This window comes from Macrosteles quadrilineatus, unplaced genomic scaffold (assembly GCF_028750875.1).
Source record: "Macrosteles quadrilineatus isolate MER2022 unplaced genomic scaffold, UCM_ALF_1.0 Scaffold_2__2_contigs__length_208266976, whole genome shotgun sequence".
NCBI lineage: Eukaryota > Metazoa > Arthropoda > Insecta > Hemiptera > Cicadellidae > Macrosteles > Macrosteles quadrilineatus.
The window spans coordinates 204174691-204196604 of NW_026542595.1; the positions used below are offsets into that span (position 1 = coordinate 204174691).

Consider the following 21914-nt stretch of genomic DNA (forward strand, 5'->3'; position numbering starts at 1 on the left):
AGGCTCCAATGTTCACTTTTTGTGGTTATCCGTAAATCTTTTTTTGTTTATTTGATATTTATCAGGAGATTGATATTGATATTATTTTTTCTACATACATAAATATTGACAGTGAGCACTGATTTGTTCTGTAATATTTAGTTAGTTATAAAGAAAAGGATCTCCAAAAGGAAATTTCAGGTAGATGAGTATCTGGGATGGAGGAAAAGGTATAGTCTTCCCTGCCTGGGCAAGGCCCCACTATAAAAATGCCTGGGCCGATCAGGCAATGTCCTAACCCGTAAAAGGTGGGCCTCGGATGAAGAATCTCATCGGACAAACATTCATGTAAAATTTGCATGACTGTATTGTGTTCGAGATAAATGTCTTGATCATTTGTGCTGACAACTTCATTAATTTCCAGCGTGAATTTTTTCTGGTACTTTTGTTTTTTTTTTAAGACGCTGGCATCCTAGAGCTTTTAATATAATCCTGTATTATAGGGTACCAAAGATGCCCAAAAAGAAAAAATCAATTTTCTGTACTTAACAATCTCAAAAATTGACGAAAAACACTCATTTGATATTTTTAGAAAAACAACCACTTCTAAATTAATAATACCTAAATCATCAAACCATCCTTGGCAGCAAAAAATGGCAGCATTCCACTCCATGATTTACAGACTAATAACATTGCCCCTAAAAAACAATTTTTTAAAAAGAAAAGAAGATTATAAAATATATTGCAACCGAAAATGGATATAAGGGCAATCTTATTGATAATATGATAAAGAACAAAATTAAGAAACAAAAGAAAAAAGAAGAGAAATTGAAAAAAGAATACATATGTCTCCCTCATAACTCTAAATTAAATAAAGCAATAAGGAAAACCTTATCTAAAACAAATTACAAAGCAACATATAGAACAAAAAACAACGTCTTTAAGATTATAAATTTAAAAGTATCCAAACATCAACAAATAACTGAAGAATCATCAAAATTTAACAAAAGCGGTATTTACAAAATTTCCTGTACAGACTGTAACAAGTGTTATATTGGCCAAACTAGTAGAAGCTTCAAATGTAGATTCCAAGAACATATACAGGCATTTAAATCTAAAAATTCAACAAGTATGAAATCAAACTACGCAGAACACTTACTAAAAACTAATTATAAATATCAAAACATAGAAAATAATTTATCAGTGATTGAATTTGAACCAAACAAAGACAAATTATTCATTAAAGAGAATTCCACATATATAGAAACCATAAAAAAGATCCTGAAAACATACTTAATACAATGCAAATTCAAAAAGAAAACATAATATATGAAAAAATCTTATATAACAAATCAAAAGAAAACAACACCTAAGCCAACCTATATACTAGACACAATTCCAAAATCATATGATAATTTACTTATTTATTATTTACATTTCTATTTATTTACTACTAGCTGTAACCCGCGGGCTTTGCCCCGTTTAACTTCTTAATTTTCAAGATTATCTCGTTCGCATGGCTCAATCACGTCCTGGTTGAAATTTGTTCGCTACGCTCACTCACCTTTAGGTTGGAGCTCGTTCGCTACGCTCACTCACCTTTAGGTTGGAGCTCGTTCGCTGCGCTCACTTGCCTTCAGGTTAGCTCGTTCGCTACGCTAACTCGCCTCCAGGTTGAAGTTCGTTCGCTACGCTCACTCACCTTTTGGTTGCAAATTAGCTGTTGTCATAAATAATGTAAAAGAAATAATAGTGCTGCACCCTGTTGGTAATTTTTGTAACTTTAATGCTATTGAACATCACAGAACAGAACCAACTTGTTTAATTGAAACAGCTGTTAAGATTCAATAATTTCATTTCTCATAAGGTTAACATGGGAAACTCCAGAGCCACTGGGGCGGAGCCCGAAAGGATTTTTGAAATAAGAATATGCCTATATGTTAATCGGGAATGTGAGCTATCATCATGCCAAATTTCAGCCCAATCCGACCAGTATTTTTCGCGTTCACTTGTCACAAACATACATCCATACATCCATCCATCCAAACTTTCTCATTTATAATATTAGTAGGATTTGTTCATAACTGTGATCATGGCCTAAGAGCCGAAACATGTAAGTTTATTCAATAAATTAATAACTTAAAGGGTACTAAATGTTTAATTATTTATTTCATTTATTAATATATTTAAATATATATATATATATATATATATATGAATTTGAACGGATGGTGTTTTTGGCCTCTAGAGACCTTAAAACGAAAAAAAATCGGCCCCGAGTCCAGGTCTTACCATGAGTACTACGGTAATAGCTTATTCCCTATAATGGAAAATTCGCTAAAAGGGCAAATTTAAAATTTCCATGTTATTATTATGGAGAAAATGAAAACTGTCGTGGTTGACTTGTTTATGGATATATTTCGATCAAATTTGGCAAATGTATTTATTTCATCCTATACTATTGACGTTTGGTCAAAAAACACTGTTTACCTTCCCCGTAGAAGCAAACCTAAGCACTCGTTAAATCTAATGTTATTTAAATTGGGAATAAATATTTCTTATTTATGGAAATATTTTAGTATAATATGTAATCAGACAAGTTGAAATTTGCTTAGTCTGCAGGTTTGCTGCGGTAGAGGTATGTTTATACTTTTCTTTGAAATGGCGACCATACAAAGTAGGTATTTTTATCCAAGTATGAATGGAGATGAGTGTATGATGAGTGGCGCGATCTTGTAGTCTTGTTAGTGGCTACGGCCGACATATTCCTTAGACACAGCTGTTAATTAATAGCCCGGATACAGCTAATCTATATACAGGGTTAGTAAAAAGTGTGGAATCCCCCTGATATTTTTTTAACGGCCCATACTAGAAAAACTAAACTCGGCACACCTTTATGACATCTTATGAAGTACTTTTTGGGCATAACCGTCACTTGGTGTACATCCCCAAAATGGGGGATTTTGGGGGAAACTTGAAATGAAAATTTTAAAAACAAAGACCCATCGAGTGACCCCTCATTTTGAAGGTCCTGGTAAAAGAAACCCAACAACGCAAACTAGAGGTCTTTATCTCAATCCAGTAAAAAATGGCAGCCAATTGAAATTCTCAGAAGTTATATTTAACTTGCAGCTTTCCAAGTCTGGAGACCCTCTGTAAATGTTGTAGCGGCTCACACTAGGAAAACTAAACTCTACACACCTTTTTGGCATGTTATGTTTTTGGCTTGTTGTTTGTTATGTTACTTTTTAAGCCTAATAGCCACTTGCTTACAAAACCCAAAATGGGGGATTTTGGGGGAAACTCAAAAGTTTTAAATGATAAGCCCCATCAAGTGACCCCTCATTTTGAAGGTCCTAGTAAAAGAAAACTAACAACGCAAACTAGAGGTTTCTATCTCAATCCAGTAAAAAATGGAAGCTGATTGAAATCTTTAGAAATCGGTAATAGCTTGCAATTTTATATTCAATTGGCTGTCATATTTTACTGTGTTAAGATGGAGACCTATAGTTTGCGTTGTTGGTTTTCTTTTATTATGACCTTCAAAATGAGGGGTCACTCGATGGGGCTTATCATTTAAAATTTTTGAGTTTCCCCCAAAATCCCCCATTTTGTGTTTGGGAACTGATGAGAATTTCAATTGGCTGCCATTTTTTACTGAACTGAGATAGAGACCTCTAATTTGCGTTGTTGGTTTTCTTTTACCAGGAACTTTAAAATGAGGGGTCACTCGATGGGTCTTGGTATTTGAAATCTTTGAGTTTTCCCCAAAATCCCCCATTTTGGGGATGAGCATCAAGTGGCGGTTATGCCCAAAAAGTACTTCATAACATGCCATAATTGTGTGCCGCGTTAAGTTGTTCTAGTATTGCCCGTTAAAAAATAACAGGGGGTCTCCACATTTTTTACTAACCCTGTATATAAACAAACAAAGCTCAAATACCACTGACACATTCATTCCCTCACTCACTCATCACGAAATCTCAGAAACCATAAGACCTAGGAACCTGAAACTTGTCAGGCATCTTCCTTTTGGGTAGTTGGTAGACGCTCACTAAGAAAGGATTTTACCCTCCGACCTCTGGGCTCCGCCCCAGTGGCTCTGGAGTTTCCCATGTTAACCTTATGAGTACTCATATTTAAAAGGAATTAATGAATCTTAACAGCTGTTTCAATTAAACAAGTTGGTTCTGTTCTATGATGTTCAATAGCATTAAAGTTACAAGGATTACCAACAGGGTGCAGCACTATTATTTCTTTTACATTTTATGACAACAGCTAATTTGCAACCAAAAGGTGAGTGAGCGTAGCGAACGAACTTCGACCTGGGGGCACGATTTTTATTTCAGCTGCAGTTTTTTTAATACGGACAAAATGAGAGTTTAAAAATTAGAAATAAAAAAAAAAATATTGTAGGCCTAAAACTAAAAAAATATATAGTTAATTTTTAAATTAAACTGTCATAACCTAACCTAACTAACCAAACTTGCTGATAATGACAAAATTGAATGAAGGTTTACTAATAGAAAAAATAATTCAGTTCACAAAATAAAACTATAAATAGCTCAAATTCAATTTTATAAGGTTTTAATTATAAAATTTAACTGTTATAACCTAACAAAACTAACCAAACTTGCTGATAATGCAAAAATCTTAGATAAAAAGTTTGTGCCCCAGATGGGTTTCGAACCTGGTACCATAAGTTTCGAAGCCAGGCACGCTATCCACTAGGCCACCGAGGCCGATGGTATCTTTCCGTTTCATTGCGCTAATGGTGTTCCCTCAGCCAATAGAATGCCCTCATTTTGTTCTTATTAAAATAACTGCAGCTGAAATAAAAATTGAGCGACCTGGGGCCCATTTCATAATAAAGTACAAACTAATATTATTAGTAAATCAGCTGATCGCCCAATGCAAATCTTATGGAAATTACAAGTTACAAGTTGTAGCTTGTAACTTGTAGTTTATTATGAAATGGGCCCCTGGTTGAAGTTCGTTCGCTACGCTCACTCACCTTTTGGTTGCAAATTAGCTGTTGTCATAAAATGTAAAAGAAATAATAGTTTAGCCTAAACAAGATCAATTAGTTGCTGTCAATTTGTAATGGATCGGAAAACAAAAACATCGACATATCAAGAAAAAAATCATCGATAATAATGAATGTTCCCTTTAACAGGAAAGTACCGTTTATTCCTATGGGAAATTCGCTAAAATCATAGATAAAACCATATAACACATACGGGAGTATGTTTTATCATTGACTATTTTATATACCAGTAGGTATATATATAGTCAATGGTTTTATAAAATGTACCCTTTTTGTGAGGTTTCCTACGACGGCGCTGAAGGGCCACCAACTATAAAAAAAAATATTTTTCTTAATCTCTGAGAAAAAACTTAGAATTCTGAGTTTAAAGTCAGAATATAACAAGTGGGCGTTCTACTCTGAGATTAAAGTCAGAATTCAACTAGTGGGCGTTCCCCTCTGAGATTAAAGTCAGAATTTAACAAGTGGGCGTTCCTCTCGGTGAAAGGAGTTATAATTCTGAGATCAAAGTCAGAATTGAATTGTGGGCGTTCATCTCTGAGATTAACGTAAGAATGCGGCCACCAATGCGGCCGTGCTACTATACTCTACTGTACTCTTCTCACGGCCACCTTTAACTCCGAGCTAAAATTATAACTCGAGGTAGCACTGCCATTGCAGAAGTCTGTCAAAAGCGTGTCGCTGATTTTGTTAGGTTGGTATAGCAGCAGGTTTTTTCATCCAATAACATGGCTTCTATAACTAGGTTTGCATAGCAGTGAGTTTTTTCATCCAATAACATGGCTTCATTTTAACTCACACCTCACGCAAACATGGCGGCTGGCGACACGCATCTTTGACATTCAGTGCTACCTCCAGTTAGAATTATAGCACAGTGAATGGGCCCCAGGCCGCGGCCTGGTAGAATTGGCAACGTTGCAAGTAGAAGAACACAGTAGAATAGACAACAGAAATGATATTTATATTATTTCTTTTGTCTAAGATAGTAGGGATGATAGCATCGATATGCTGATAATATCGTTGCAATAAGAGAGGAACACCAACAGTTCAATTCTGACTTAAGAGTTGAATGCCCACTAGTTATATTCTGACTTTTTTTCCCAGAGAGGAACGCCCACAATTCAATTCTGACTTTAATCTCAGAATTCTAACTTCTTTCACAGAGAGGAATGCCCACTTGTCAAATTCTGACTTTAATTTCAGAGGGGAACGCCCACTAGTTGAATTCTGACTTTAATCTCAGAGTGGAACGCCCACATATTATATTCTGACTTTAAACTCAGAATTCTAAGTTTTTTCTCAGAGATTAAGAAAAATATTTTTTTATAGTTGGTGGCCCTTCAGCGCCGTCGTAGTTTCCAGACAAGATCCCGAAATAAAATAAATACATACTTTTACTTGCGTGAACCCCTTCCGTTCTGCCTGTCGCCTTGACGAACAGCCATTTTGTTTTCTCTCCTTCCCGTTTCTGTGCCGGTCACCCTGCTTGTTTGGTGTTTGTCATTTTAAGAAGTATTATTCATGAAAAGTAGCGGGTTGTGAACTACAAAATAGGTGGTGAGTTACAGTTTTAGAACATTTTTTAACACAAACTATATCTTATTGCTTTGTGGTGAGCATTCATTTTTTGTAACCCAAAAATGTTTTATTCCGTCTCACAAACATGACGGTTGAGTAGGGCTAGCTTCGGCAGCCATTATGACCAAGCGCGACCTCAAGATTTCATGATGCGTTTCAGGCTTTGACGAAATTTAAATTAATTCCATTATCAACTGCAGGGCGCAGGGCTGACACAGCCAGTCAGCCAACTGGTTCAAACCTAAAATCGTAAAAGAACGATTAAACTTGTGCCTTTCTGCTTAACGGATGTCTCCTCATAGGGCTAGGCCTAGCCTAAGTATCTTTTAGTAGCCTATTTTAAATTTCTTTCTTTTAGTATATTTTAGAGCGCCGAATGACGTCTATGATCGTCGGCTAGAGTGTCATTGTTTTTAGTAAAAGGTATATTGGGTGATGAACATTTAGGTGATATTGGTTTGGTATGTGATGATGGAGATTTTGCTGTCCTGTTGTAATGTTATCTCTTTTGGGCGTAGATTTCTCTTGGATATTGTACAGTGATATCGTCTTCTCCTTCTTCACTTTTCAAGTGACTTGCTCTAACCCTCCGAGTGTTGTAAAAGCGACTCATAACACATCTGCTGCAGTGTTATGTGTCGCTTTTGCGACTCACAAACACTGTTTACGGCGACGGTTCTGGGACTGACTGAATCTGATTGAACTGGATCGAGTTAGGTATCGTTTTTTTTCAGCAGATTCAGAGCTTTCTCCTGATGTCTGTTTCTATACGCTTTTCATTTTAGTTTCGAAAATATTGTAGCAGATAGCTGATGTGTGTATTTGTAAACAGCTTGGTTAACCCTCCCAGTGTTACTTGACGAAAATTCGACAAGCAGCACACTTTGTGTAGTGTTACTTGTCGATTTTTCGACACGCAGACATCGTTTACGGCGAAGGCTCTATGACTGACTGAATCGGATTGAACTGGATCGAGTTAGGTATCGTTCTTTCCGTAATATTCTAAGCTCTAGAGGTCTGTCTCTAAGCGCTATTCATTTTAGTTCTGAAAATATTGTAGCAGTCAGCTGACGTGCGTGTATTTGTAAACAGCTAGGTTCCCCCGGACCGATGACTGATGTGTTTTATTACGTTTATCATTGTTTTAGTGTTAAAAATCAAAAGTAGTGATATACGTGGTGCATTATAAGAAGATTTAAGTGGTTTTGAAGTGCTGGTTGATGATCCTGAAGAAGTAGGTAGTGATATTGATGTAAATTATCAGCCAGATTCCTAGCTATGGTTAGGCTATGCATTCTTAGCTAAACGCTATGTACTGAAATCAGTTTTTTGCCCATAACTTATTTATTTGCAAATCTACTTCCTTATATTATTATATATTTGTAATCCTCATAAAATTGAGAACAAAGTGGCTATTTTCAAATATTTATAGGCCTATAATTTATACAATTTCATTGAGCGCGGACTTATTTTTTTTTTGAAAATTTTCGAAATTATATTTTTTTTACCTAAAATTTTTTTTTTTGAAAAAATGTTCCTTATGTTTTATATATAATATTGAAGCCCATAATTTTCCAAACAAAATGGTACCTATAATAGAACATTAGAATTAACATTGTTTTAAGCTTCTCAGATCCGTTTTAATAAAACCTTGCAAATGCGCCAAAAATAGGTGGACATTAAGGCCTAAACTATGGACACTTGGAGGGTTAACCTCGCACCGATTACTGATGTGTTTTATTACGGTTATCATTGTTTTAGTGTTATAAATCAAATTTAGTTTAAGTTACATGGTGTATTATAAGAAGATTTAAATGATATTGAAGGGCTGGTTGATGATCCTGAAGAAGTAGGTAGTGATATTGATGGAAATTATCAGCCAGATTCCTAGCTATGGTTAGGCTATGCATTCTTAGCTAAACGCTAAGTTATGTACCAAAATCTGTTTTTTGCCCATAACTTAAGTTATTTATTTGCAAACCTACTTCCTTATATTATTATATTTTTGGAATCCTCATAAAATTCTGAACAAAGTGGCTATTTTAAAATATTTGTAGACCTATAAATTATAACTAGGCCTAACTATTGAATTTATTGAGCACAAACATAAATTTTTATCATTTATTTTATAATTTTTGAGAAATGTTAACCCCCACAAAAATTGTTTAACTTTTTTTGTAATGTTTTATATGTTACATTGAAGCCCATCATTTTCCAAACAAAATGATATATAAAACAGTATAGGCCTACCTACTTTACATTGTTTTTAAGTTTCTAAGATACATTTTATTAAAACCCTGCGATTGCGCAATGAATGGGCGAACATTAAGACCAAAACTAGAGACACTTAGAGGGCTTAGGTGGTCAGCACGTACAAACCTTGTCCGGTCTTCTACTTTCACCAAATATGTGACAGGACTTAACATCTTGGTAACAACACCAGGATACCATCCTATAATCTCCTTGTGTACTGAACATGGTGCCTCTTATAGGGAAATCGTGTAGTGATACCTTCTACTCATCAAAAATAAATAGGCCTACCAATGTTGCTACATACATACAGAACATCCTGACGAATCAAAAATGAAGGCATTGGCACACAGTTTTGTTTAGTGGCCAGGAATGGACAGAGATACAGAAAACATGGTGAGGGAATGCTCAATATGTCAAAAGACATGTATAAATCTGCTCCCCTTGTACCCCCACAACTATGGACATGGCCACATCATTGCTGGCAAAGAATTCATCTTGATTTTGCCGAGCTTCAAGGAAAAGACTTTCTGTTGGTTGTAGATAGTTAGGCCTATTGTAAATGGATTAAGGTGTTCTACATTTCTAATTACCGCATTACTAAGTACTACATTACCGCTAATCAAGAAGCTGAGACATTGCTTTGTAACTTTTGGGCTTGCAAACACCGTTGTTACCGATGGGGGACCACAATTTAGGTCTGAAGAATTTGAAAGTTTTTTGAAACATAATGGAGTTCACCACGTACCGGTACTTAACTTCTCTGTATCATCCTGCATCCAACGATCTTGCAGAAAGAGCAGTTCAGACAGTCAAAGTTGCGTTCCGCAAGCAAATGCTTCATGACGCCAAGCATAATTGTTCACGAAGTATACAACATCCTATACAGTATATTCGTTCCTCTTCGTTTATCGAAACACCCTACATTCTATTACTGTCATGACGCCTTCAGAAGCTATTTTCAAATACAAACCTAAGACCCATCTGAACCTACTAAAACACCATCTGTCATCAGAAATTGAAGTGAAGTAAGATAGTATCACTAAGTTGGCTAACAAAAATCGAGGGAAGGCTATAAACTTAAATTTGGGAGAACAGTCATTAGTGCGTTCAGTATGCAAGGTCAAGGTGTGAGGGTAATATTTACTTTAAAATGGCATAGGGTGGAGTGGGGTAAGTGTGATAGCCGGCCATCTTGTTTTTGGGAATCGCTGAAAAAAATTGGTTTTGTCGTAGAAATAATGTTTGACATATAAGGTATCTAGTTAGCCTACATAGTTTTTTATCAATTTAGTAACTACTGTATGTTGATTTTATTGGTTTTTATAAGTCCGACATTTTAGGTCAAAATCGAAGTTTGTTCAGAAATTTTGTTTAATTTGTAGTTATTTTAAATTTTGACTAATTTATATCAAACTCAGATTTTTAAAGAGCCTAATAGCTAAACTTTTAGAAAAAAAATATTTAAAACGTGTACAAATTTATCATTAAAACCACATGTCACACTTACCCCGGAAATTTTCAATGGCTGGGGCAAGTGTGACACCGACACACGGGGCAAGTGTGATCTGATGCAAGTTTTTACAAATTTTAAATTTGTACGTCTTTATTTCATTTGTAAATATCTCAAAAAGTAAGAATGATAGGGACTTAAATCAAAATGTTCCTGAAAGAGCACTAATTGGGTATTTATCACAATTGCCCCATTTACCATTAAAAGAGATACAGGATTTTATAGACGCCGCTATCACACTTGCCCCGACCCCATGGGGCAAGTGTGACAGCTGGCAGGCATTTTTTGTAAGTAAAAAAAATAGTGAAAGCATAAGTTTATCACATTGGGTTTTTTTTTACCAATAAAGATATTTCCAATGTTTAAGTGTTAAAAATTTCAAGTTTCTAGCTTTAGAAATAACCGAGAGAAAAAATTGTTAAGATGAACTTTATGATTTTTAGGTCACACTTACCCCACTTCACCCTATATAATCAATCAATAAATGTGAATTGGGTTATCAACTTTGATTTTAGAGTGTATATTAATGTGCAGATGAAAGTTCCTAAATACAACATTAAAATAAAATTCAATCGGTCGTAGTGTTTTTCAGTTTTTGTGACAGCATTACAATTTTTGCACCATTTATGTTTTCAGGTCAAAATAAATCCAGTTTCGAATGATATATAAATTACTATGGTTCCCTTAGTCTCCTTAATCAACATAATTAACAAACTTGATTCTTATTTAGGTATGTCAGGGTGGTTGGTCGAGCCTTATGCGAATTTGAGGCTGTATTAAGTGTTTTGAAGTCGGGTTGGATTAATTAGGAAGGTAAAGTTATAAATCGAGTTGTTTTATTAAGATACCTAAAGACTGTGTTTGTAGGCTATAATAATTAAAACCATAAAAAATACACTTCAAAATACTATATTTAAAAAATTCTTGCATTTTTTTAAATAGGCCTAGGCTAGTGTTTCAGAGTGTTTTTAAGAGTTTTACTTGTACGAAAACAGTCTTTAGGTAACATAAACCAACAACTCGATTCATCATAACCTAAAGTTTTCCTTACCTAAATCCAACCTACCTTCAAAGGACTTAATACAGCAGGGTTGCCACCAGCCATGAAAACCTTGAAAAGCGTGAATTATGCGTGAATTTAGGTGACCATGAAAAAGTGCGTGAATTATGCGTGAATTTCGCCATTGGACCATGAATTCTCAAAATCATTATTAATAATTCAGCCAAAACCCCTAAATGTGCTGAATCAAATACTCCGTATTAAAACCATTCTCGAAATGAACACCGAGATAAAACGTCAAAGTGGGAGTGTCAAGATAAAAAGTTTTGTTGCCATGCCACGAACAGAAACGATTGCGTAGTTTATTCAAGGTCAAATCCGATCGTAACCGACGTCAGCCGAGTAGTCTAGAGATGAGAATTATCGTTGTTTTCCGGCAACGGTTATAACGATAACGCAGCTGCCCAATAACGTGTTGCGGCAACCTGTTATTTCAATAACGATTGCCAACTCGTTGCCGCTATAAACCGTTGTCTGCCGGTCGGTGTTGCGGCGTTCAGTTATCGTTGTCGGTTGATCAGTTCAGTTTTCAGTTGTAGTCGGGAGTCGGGCGTGGCCCAGACAGGATGCGTTATTCTTGGTTATTCTAGTTCGTTTCAGAAGTTATCGTTGCTCTGGTAGCGTTACGGCAACGGCACTAATGGCAATGCATGTTTTCGTTTTCGTTGTCCGCGCGGCTTTCCTGCAACATTGTGTAGATAGATACGTTATTATAATAACAGGGAGTTCTCCGCAACGTGTTGCCGCGATAACGTTGCCGTGGCCGCAACACTGTTATTCATCCTGTTATGTTATAACGCCCATCTCTACCGAGTACCGATCTACCAATAAAATCGATGCTTTCGGAGCCAAAACATCGATGTTTGTTCCGAGTTTCTCGTCTGTTCTCTGCACTGTAACAGCCAATTAACCTAAAACCAATACAATTCAGTTACGGAAAACATCAATACTGTATTTCATTACTTTTTTTGGCCTAAAAGACCGATGTAACAAACCAAATCATCGGTTCGGTAATCTACCATCGATGTAAACAAACAACTTCGAACATCGATAGAAAAGACATCGATGTTTCAAAAACATCGACAATCGGAATTGAATGATGCTCGCTCTCACCTCACTCACTCATTCTCTCTCTCTAGTCTCTACTCTCTACTCTAGTGTTCGTGTGGAAGGAAATACAGAATAACCATAACCTAAAAGTTTTAAACTGAACTGAAACTTGTCAAACGTTTGAAGTAGTGGTGGACACTGGACAGTAAGATCACTTTTTGCACTCGTGATTCCGTTTTGTGCTTCTTATAATTGATTACCCAACACTCAGTGGAACAAGTGTTCAGATTAAATATTTTTTATTACTGATATATCATACTTCCGATACTTTACAACGTCAAAATAAGAAGTACCTTGCCTTGCCATAAAGGTCAAAATGGCTTGCGCCGGCTGGAACTTAATCGTCTTCTGTGTTTGGTCAAATATGTCGTATTTCAAACTACTGTCAGTGTTGAGTAAATGTGTTTACAACGTGAGTTTAAGTTCATTTATTTAGGCCTAAGTTGCAAGAAGTCAATGTTGTGCTGAAAAATGGTGATTTCGTTCTGAGGAAGGTAAATGTAAATGAGCATAGGTGTTTTCAGTCAATACGAATCTAACTAATGAGATGTAAATTTAATTAAATAATTGTTTTAACTGTGATTTAAACCTGTGTAGGCAAATGATAATATATAAACTGATCCAATCGGAAGAAACATCCTTCTAAACTAAGTTTATTTTAACCTTTTCTGTAATGTAATTAGGTAATTATTTTTTTATTACTTAAAAGTTAGCCTATGTTTAAACTTACATTTAACTAATCCACTAATATTTAACTATTTAACTAAATATTTATTTACATAATATTACCTTTTTAGAGTGTTTTTATCAGTCAGTCGGTAACCTTTAATCTTCTCAATAAATAAAAGTTGGTTCAGGCCTAACTTAGCCTAGATTCAGCTTTGGATTACAATGTAGGCTAGCCTACTGTGTTACAGTATAAAGTAATAGATTGCATGTGCGTTTTAGTAGGCCTAGATATGGCCCATTACTAAGTTAACCGTTTCTTGATCATGTTCTTAACATTTGTTTTTATTATGTCTATTATCTTAATTATGCGTTATGCCTATTATCTTAATTTGATGTTTAGACAGTAAAGTTCTAGGCCATTGCTGGATTAACTAAGTTATACCTTTTATGTTTGGATGCAATGTTTTTTAGGTTAGGCCTATACCTAACTACCAATCCGACTTATTATTTATTTATTATTTCTTCTAACGTTTGAATTTATCATTAGGAATAAGTTATGATGTCGTTAAATCAGATGTTTCAATTTTTTTTAAGAATTACATTGTATTATCACACACAAGATTTTTATTAAATATCCTTTTTCATCTGTGATTTTACTTTTTTTAGACTGGATAAATTTTATTAAATTCTTATTTTTCACTCTAAAATAAACGCATGAAATGTGTTTTATTTTATAGTAGCACACAAAACTATATATTGTCGATAAATTAATGTACAATTCTGAACTAGGCAATACTCTTTTATGGTGAAATTGTGCGAGCATATACCCCATGAATTTTTCAAAACTACCAATGAAAACCTTGAATTATGCATGAATTTTTTTATCTCACTTTGGTGGCAACCCTGTACAGTCACAAATTCGCTTAAAGCCTGACCGACCTCTCTGAAAGTAATATTGTTAGTCTACTTGTAAATGTCGTTTGTCCTTAAATACCTTGTTCATTCAAACATGGTAGGTCTACATTTTACTAGATATATCTTCAGGAATATTCATTTGCTGTTAAAAATAATGGTAGCCTATATTTGTATTCAGGAGGCAAAAAACTTTTAAGTTAGGTATCAAAATTACCAAACTGATCGACATGTGTATAATTTAAAGACGAGCAATAAACGCCCGAACCGCACAAACAACTACGTCTGGCAATTTTTTGAGATAGTTGAATGTAGAACACTTGCTTGAAAACAAACCTCATAAGGTACATGGTGACAACTAACTTATTTAAGTGCAATTCTCTCAAAGCAGGCAAGTCTTAAAAAAGTTGCATCTGCTAATCTTATGGATAAATGAAGGATTATTTCTGCCTGAATTGTAAAATCTGGACAAGATTGAGAAAATGTCGATTGTTTAGGTTCAAGGTCGGGTTCAACCAGAACTGTGGGTTCACCATATCACATTAGCAAGCAAACACAGAAAAAATACTGATACAAAGGATAGGTCTATATGTAATGTCCACGTCTTTACTTATGATACTTGTTATAGGTGTTATAGTTCTGAGCGAAACTGATAAGTTAAATTGATGAAATAGTTGTATTTTGTATTATAACTATCAGTAAACATTTTTTAATTTATTGCTTTATTAAAACTGTGAAACGTGATCACTCCGCTCAACTTTTCACTGCTATGAAAGCAGTCATCAGGTCTAAAAGGCAAAATAGGAATTGAATCTGTATTTTAAAATGTTGTTTCAGACTCAAAGATGTCTCGGTACCGAGATTCTGGTAATGCAGACTGCAAGATTTATGTTGGAGATTTAGGTAAGCTTAAAATGCATTCAAAACAAGCTGTCTTGTTTATAGTTCAAATACCTTAACTTATCAGTCCCTATTAAATTGCTAATTACAGTAATTGAAAGATTTCGTAAAGACTATAAGTTTTAAAAAGGCCTACCCTACAATTTAAACCTGGATGGATTTCTTGTGGATTTATGTTTTTTATTAGGAAGTAACAAGAGGGTGTCTTTTGCTGCTAACAGAAGTAAAAGCCAGGACCATATATAGTGACTTGACTTAATTTTCTTATATTAAACTTACATTATTTAAAATAGTTAGATACTTAAATACTTTTCAATGAAATGGCGACCATACAAAGAAGGTATTTTAAGCCTATAGTCCTCGCCACCCTAAGTTGAGGCAGCCAAAGGCCGCACTAGATATACGCCGTGCGGCCTTGGGCTCCAACTTAGGGTGGCGAGGACTATAGGATGAATGGAGATGAGTGTAGGATGAGTGGCGCGATCTTGTAGTCTTGTTAGTGACTAAGGCCGACTTATTCCTTAGACAGCTGTTGATTTAGTAGCCCATACAGCTAATGGAAACTACAGGACCTACAGTTTATAGTGGAATCTGAACCACATTTTTAGGACTAACTTACCGTACTCTTATAATGAACCAGTATATGTATTAGGGGTTGGAAGTGAAATGTTAGCATGATTGATATTTAATTTTAATCCCCTAAGAACCTTTGGCAGCCTATTTATTTTAAGAAAATGATGCATGTTGGAAATTACCTACTTCTCAATGGGTTTTTAGTCTCTTTACTATAGCCTATTTACATTTGATTTTAGGATCATCCGCTTCAAAACAAGATTTGGAAGAAGCATTTTCTTATTATGGACCGATCCGTAATGTTTGGGTGGCCAGAAACCCACCCGGCTTTGCATTTGTTGAATTTGAAGACCCCAGAGATGCAGAGGATGCAGTACGAGGTTTGGACGGAAGGTGAGAAGTAATTTGTGATTGAATTTCATTAATCTGTAATTTTAGTCAGAGTTGAGGCTGTTTTGAGCGTTACAATCCATTTTGACTATTTCAGATAGGCAGTACTGTAATTTTTATTTGTATCAAATCAGAATAGTCTTTAGTTGAACCTTTTAAGAGGTCTTGCAGCCTCTAATAACCTTGCTTTTGCCCATCCACATAGGCACATTTTTCTTTCTACTGCTACTACATATTACCATTAATGCTAAATAGGCCTAATACAAAATTGATTTGGTTGGATGTATACTTTGGTGGTTTTTTTGAAGTCATCATTTTTAGATGTGATTTTTGGGATAATTGAAGTTTGGGTCTAGACTGTTCGTCGATATAATGTTGAAATTTATGAGTGTAACAGTTTGTATATAAAAAGGGGTATCTTCAATCTGTAGCAAAATGTTATTTATACTGGATTGCTATTTTGTGTTTGTAGGACTGTGTGTGGCCGACGTGTGAGGGTAGAGATGTCTAACGGAGCTCGTAAGAGTGGTTATCGAGGTCCGCCACCTCGCCGCAGCCGCCCGTTCCACCCGGAGGATCGCTGCTATGAGTGTGGCGAGCGTGGACATTACGCTCGGGACTGCACACGCTACCGAGGCCGAGGAAGGAGAAGGTGGGTTCCTTTCGAAAATCCCTTAATTCTTAATATCTTATGTTCTTTTCCAGACTTGTGTTCTCGAAATATTCAGGCCATGTTAATAAAGATATGGCTCATTTTGAAGTGTTCATTTCTATCCACACACACAGCACTTTATGTTAATTGTTGGCACTTAAAGTTGTTTAAGCACAAAACAGTCTGATAATATTGATTTAGGGATGTTCCAGGTATGTATTACTGTCTGTCACAGTTTTATAATTTAAATAGTGATTCTTGTAAATCTGTCAAATGTACAACATAATGTAATGTATTTTTATTTTTATATGCTGTAATTACGGACACTTTTATGTATACCTACCAAATTTATTATTTTTGTTCTACAACTATTTTAATAACAGGAACTGAATTTTTAATTTTGTGCGGGCTTATGGTAATAGATTTTTTTTACAGTAATATGTTATTTTTATTGGGGGTTAAGGGCTGGGGTTTGAATGTAAATCTTAAACAATTGTCTTCCTGACGTTTTATAGGAAGTGGGGCTGAGTGGTGATTACACAGCACACAGCCTGCTTCTAACGAACGACGCAGAGAATGTTAATCTGAACTGCGTAGAAACTACCTCGCCTCACGCACGGTCACTGCGCCTCGCCTCTTCACACTTGACTTGTCTGCCAATCATCTCGGGGGACAAATAATACAAATCAAATGTCCGCTGATTCTAGTTTGATACTGTATATAGAATTTTGTTTTCCCTCATTTCTTTTACTGTTTACTTACAGTAACAAATTTGATAATTTTCTTGGCCAAGAGAGTAAAATTGGTGGAATTAACTCTCACACGTTATTCTTTCTGTGCAAAATTATACAAAATTTTAACCCTGCATTACAATTTTCTTGTTAGTGAACGCGCTGCGCTGTTTACTAACTATATTAAATTTCAACTGGAAACGGAACAGTATTATTTTTTTGTATATGTCTGGTGAAAATGACAAAACTAAACAATGAAAACCATTGGGACAACACTTTGAATGACGAGATGATTGGCAGTGGCGCTGAGGGAAAGAAAGACAGACAGAAAAAGATTGTGTTTCTCCTAAGTTTTGTAGACTTCGTAGCTCGACACTCTATCTGCGGTTCTCAATCGGCGGTTTAGACTCTCACGCTCACTCTATATATGTGAGTTACACATATTGCATAAAATCAAACCCATTCAGTCACGGTAACAAACTGTATTTTATTAACCATAGGTCTTAGTAAAGGTTTCGTAGTATTACATTCTTCTTAAACATTTTGTTGGGTTAGTTTGGTACTGATATTTTAGCCAAGTGTCTTTACTCTTAATCTTAAAATCATCTCATGAATGTGAGATTATATTTTTGGTTTGTATTTTCTCAATGTATGTTTTCAGGCCTAATCATTCTCTCACATCATATATTTTCAACATATTGTCATGCTTGCATTTTCAAACAAATTTCACTTCACGTCAAATAGCGTTACATAACATGTTCAATACTTTACTGAAAAAAACATTTTATTCTGGAAAATAATCATTTAACAATCCTAAAGATCAATTGCTGATTTTATTTAATAGAAATGTCCATGCTGGCACAACAATTTCAGTAAAAAATAGGTATCCCTTTTCCTACTTTAATATGTAATTGTAAAAAAATAGTTTGCAATCTAGATTAGACAAACTCTTTATACTATTAAAAAGTCATACTTTCTTATTCTTATTATGCTTCAATTTTGTACATAGACTTTCCACTCATAAAATATCTCGCCCTCATTGCCTGTGAGTTTGGTCTATAAATAAGTATAAATTGATTGGAATACCACTCACCTAATAAGTTTTACTGGCTCATTTTGGTGTTAAACTAAATTGATTGTCTAAGACTTTGTAGCGTAGTTTCATCTCCCTTCAATTGTTTTATCTATATAAAATATACTTCATCTAAATCATAACTATTACATTTTTTACACTTGCTTTTATTTTCTATGCTCTTAAGTGTTTATGCTAGCCAACAACTAATTTGGTGATGCTCTTACTGTTTTCTTTTGTCAAATATTGGATGACACATTGGTAAGAGTGTTGAAAATTGTCCGTGCTGTGGTAAAGATGGGATCGGAAGTATCTCTAGATTCCTAGGAAAAGTGTGTTAAACAAACCAGTTTTAAAATTCATGGTGGGTAAACCATCTCTATATTTCTTCTGGGCAGAAGAGGTTAACTACAACAAAAACCTTTTCTGGTGGGTAGGGGTGATTCTACCGTATCAAGTATTCAGAAATAAATTCTGCCTGATGAACCATTAGAAACCAATATTTGACAAATGCAGGCATAACCACAAGATGGCCGAGGAGTTTTTAGTATAAGACTAGTATGTAATTTTAAAAATCGACCATCTAACATCATCACAATAACAACTTGTGAGAGGTGAAGGTGTGAGGTTTCACTCTTATTAACACTCTGGGGTGTTCCCCAGGTCATATAGTCGTAGCAGGTCTCGCTCACGCTCTCGTGACCGCCGCACTCGTAGCCGCAGCGCCTCTCGCAGTAGATCCCGTGGCCGCAGCAAGTCACGCACACCCAAGGACCGCAGCAAGAGCAAGTCCAGGTCCAGGTCCCGTTCGCGCAGCAGGTAAACAAATCGCCCAGGTACTGTCACGCTTGTTTTGTTTTTTGTTCATATTAATCTTGTTTGCTGCACTCTTTGACTAAGGATTGGACTAGACATTCCATTCCTACGAAGTTGTAGCCAAGTTATAACCAAAAGCCCTCAATAGAGTGTGCTGATGTTAATTACTGATTGTAACTCTAACCAAGCCAAACTAGAAGATTAAATCATTGAAAACCATAGCAAGTTATAACTTTTAAGGGTTAAATAGAAATTAAGCTTACAACACACTCTGACTGTCCCATTCAACAAAGTTCTTTTATTCTTGGAAATTGGCTGCAGCTGACCCATAGACATGAAATGTCTACTTCAAGTAAAACAGGCATGATATTATATTTGAGTTTTTAAGGCATTTTATTTAAGTATTTTAATCATAATAGTTTTTATTATTCTTTCAAGATTAATTATTTATATGTATCATAACCCTTTTAGCTTGGTAGATTTAATGGCATAGTTAGATACATGTAATAATACTTTATTACAGAGCTATAAGAAATGTGTGTTGCTTAGGCACATAGAGTATATTAAACCTGTAAAAATGAAGACTTACAATTTTTCTTTGTGTCAGTCTATATTTCATAATAAATATCAAAATCTGTTAGTATGCATATAATAATAATTTAGTTAGCAAATTAACTTTTTTATATGTATTTTGTATAGGCCAAAAATAAAAATTGGAAATGTCCAAAAAGTCCCTATTTCAAACGTTTTTATTAGCTCGCTTTCTTGTCCGGTACAAATTTTGCAATCAATATTATACTAAGTTTCCGATGAGCCAGAGACTTGAAACTTGAAACATAGTTCACAAATGGATGACAATGCAATATTATATAATTTAATTTTCATGTAAATTTTCTAGATGTAACTTAATTAAAGGTGAGATTTAGGTTTGAAAAATCACTATTCCTTAACGTCACTTACACTTTTTATCTGTTATTTAATTTTAGTTTATTTAACTACAAATCAACACATTTTATTTAATGTAAATTTATGTTTCAGAGCCAACTGAACATCTAGTATAACGTTCCAAACCATCTGCAAAAAAAGGTAACTATCGAGTTGAATCCTAGTATGTTATTACTGTTTAAATACCAAAACAATTTCTGTGGACTTAAGTAAAAGTGAATTTCATATTGCGTTAATAGAAGAGACTATGATACAGCAATATTTCATGCTGTGTTAGATTCAACTCATTTATTGTTTGTTTATAGTTAATTGACTCAATATTCAATAATCCCCAATAATTAAGTATAAGACTCTGTATTTAAGCTCTTTAAATGCTTCAAAGTCATTACCAACATTCAAACTGCGGGGACGTAAAAAGTTAGTAACTTAAGATTATTCAATTATTTTTCTGTTAAAGGTTGCAAACCGTCGTGTGTGTTGAATTCTTTTCGTTCCCTATTTAAATTTGACTGATATTGTATTTTTATAGTTTAAAAATATTGCTCAAGTGTAGTGGATGGGTTTGAGTTGTATGATTTTCTATGTATATTTTTGATTCCAGTCAAATTGCTGTACTCACTCATTTGGAACAACTGGATGTCCATGAAGTTATACCACCTCATTCAGTGTAGTTTTACCTTTATGGCATAAGTATTAGAATATCAATGTTGTATTTTGACTATTTTGTACTAAGTTTGTTTCAACATGCTTGTAATCATTTTAATTTTTTATAGTTTGTCAGTTCTAAGTTTTGTTCTCAAGTGGGGAGGAAATTAATGTCTTTAAATGCAATAAAGGACTCCATTTACCTAATGAAGTATAATGATTTGAAGTTTTTTAATATTGAAAAATATTGACAACTCTCATACAACTTCCTGTGTCGATAAATTGGGTTTTTTCCTCATGCTAGATTCCCAATATTCTTATACTTAAAGATATTAGTTATCTCTACATTTGAACAGTTTTTGACAAGGTTTAATCCTACCTAATATACGACCTAAATAGGCATATTGTATTTTTTGTCTTGATTTTAAATAATAACTTAGTTGTGCAATTGTTTGGGCATTTTTGGTATTCTTAAGTAAAATATTCATCTTTGAAGTTGACCCTTTTTCATACTTGTTTTGTCAAAGTATGTATAATGGTTTTGACGGAAATTTAAATGTATGAATTTGTACTGAAATTGTTTCAGCCCTCTCTCTATATTGTGGTTTTAATGTACAGTACAAATAAAACCTTTTCAAAAGTTATAATTATGTTCCATTATATGTCTGTTTTGAGCTTGAAACTCTAATAGCTAAGAACTGTGTTATTATTTGAATTATGTAATAATAAAAGGTACATTTCCTCATTTCTTTTAAACTTTTGTTTTCCTCACTGTCCTCCAATTAGATTTTTATCCAAGCTTACAAATTTGCCATTTTGAAAAGAAGAAAGATTTTTGTCTAGTTTATGTTCTAATCATTACTGGCGAGCTGATCGTTAGAGAATCAGGGAACGCTAACACCTGATGGATTGGTAATAAGATGGTGAGTCGCCTACTACTGAGATATTTGAGAAACAAATTTAATGCTAGGGATGTCATTTCATAGGTCTCACCAGCTCTCCTATTTTTACAAACTATGATGTTTCTCTTTAATAAATCGTAACAACATATCTTATAATAAGTTTAGCTAGA

General features: G+C 34.6%; 1 protein-coding gene across 5 annotated transcripts; it reads left to right on the plus strand.

The window, feature by feature from the left end:
- The first annotated feature begins 6452 nt into the window (after nucleotides 1-6452).
- On the plus strand, nucleotides 6453-21279 carry LOC128986871 (serine/arginine-rich splicing factor 7-like). Of its 5 annotated transcripts, none has more exons than XR_008490163.1 (7): nucleotides 6453-6583; nucleotides 14956-15021; nucleotides 15831-15984; nucleotides 16454-16633; nucleotides 19100-19272; nucleotides 20291-20338; nucleotides 20799-21279. XR_008490163.1 is itself a non-coding variant. In XM_054407447.1 (7 exons), exons 2-6 carry the CDS (start codon nucleotides 14964-14966, stop codon nucleotides 20298-20300), a joined length of 558 nt encoding a protein of 185 aa, XP_054263422.1. In that variant the 5' UTR covers nucleotides 6453-6583; nucleotides 14956-14963; the 3' UTR covers nucleotides 20301-20338; nucleotides 20799-21279. The 5 variants fall into 5 exon arrangements, 3 of the variants coding, with proteins under 3 accessions (XP_054263422.1, XP_054263423.1, XP_054263424.1); XR_008490164.1 differs by having other exon boundaries at nucleotides 20291-20335; nucleotides 20797-21279; XM_054407447.1 differs by having other exon boundaries at nucleotides 19100-19255.
- Nucleotides 21280-21914: the final 635 nt, after the last annotated feature.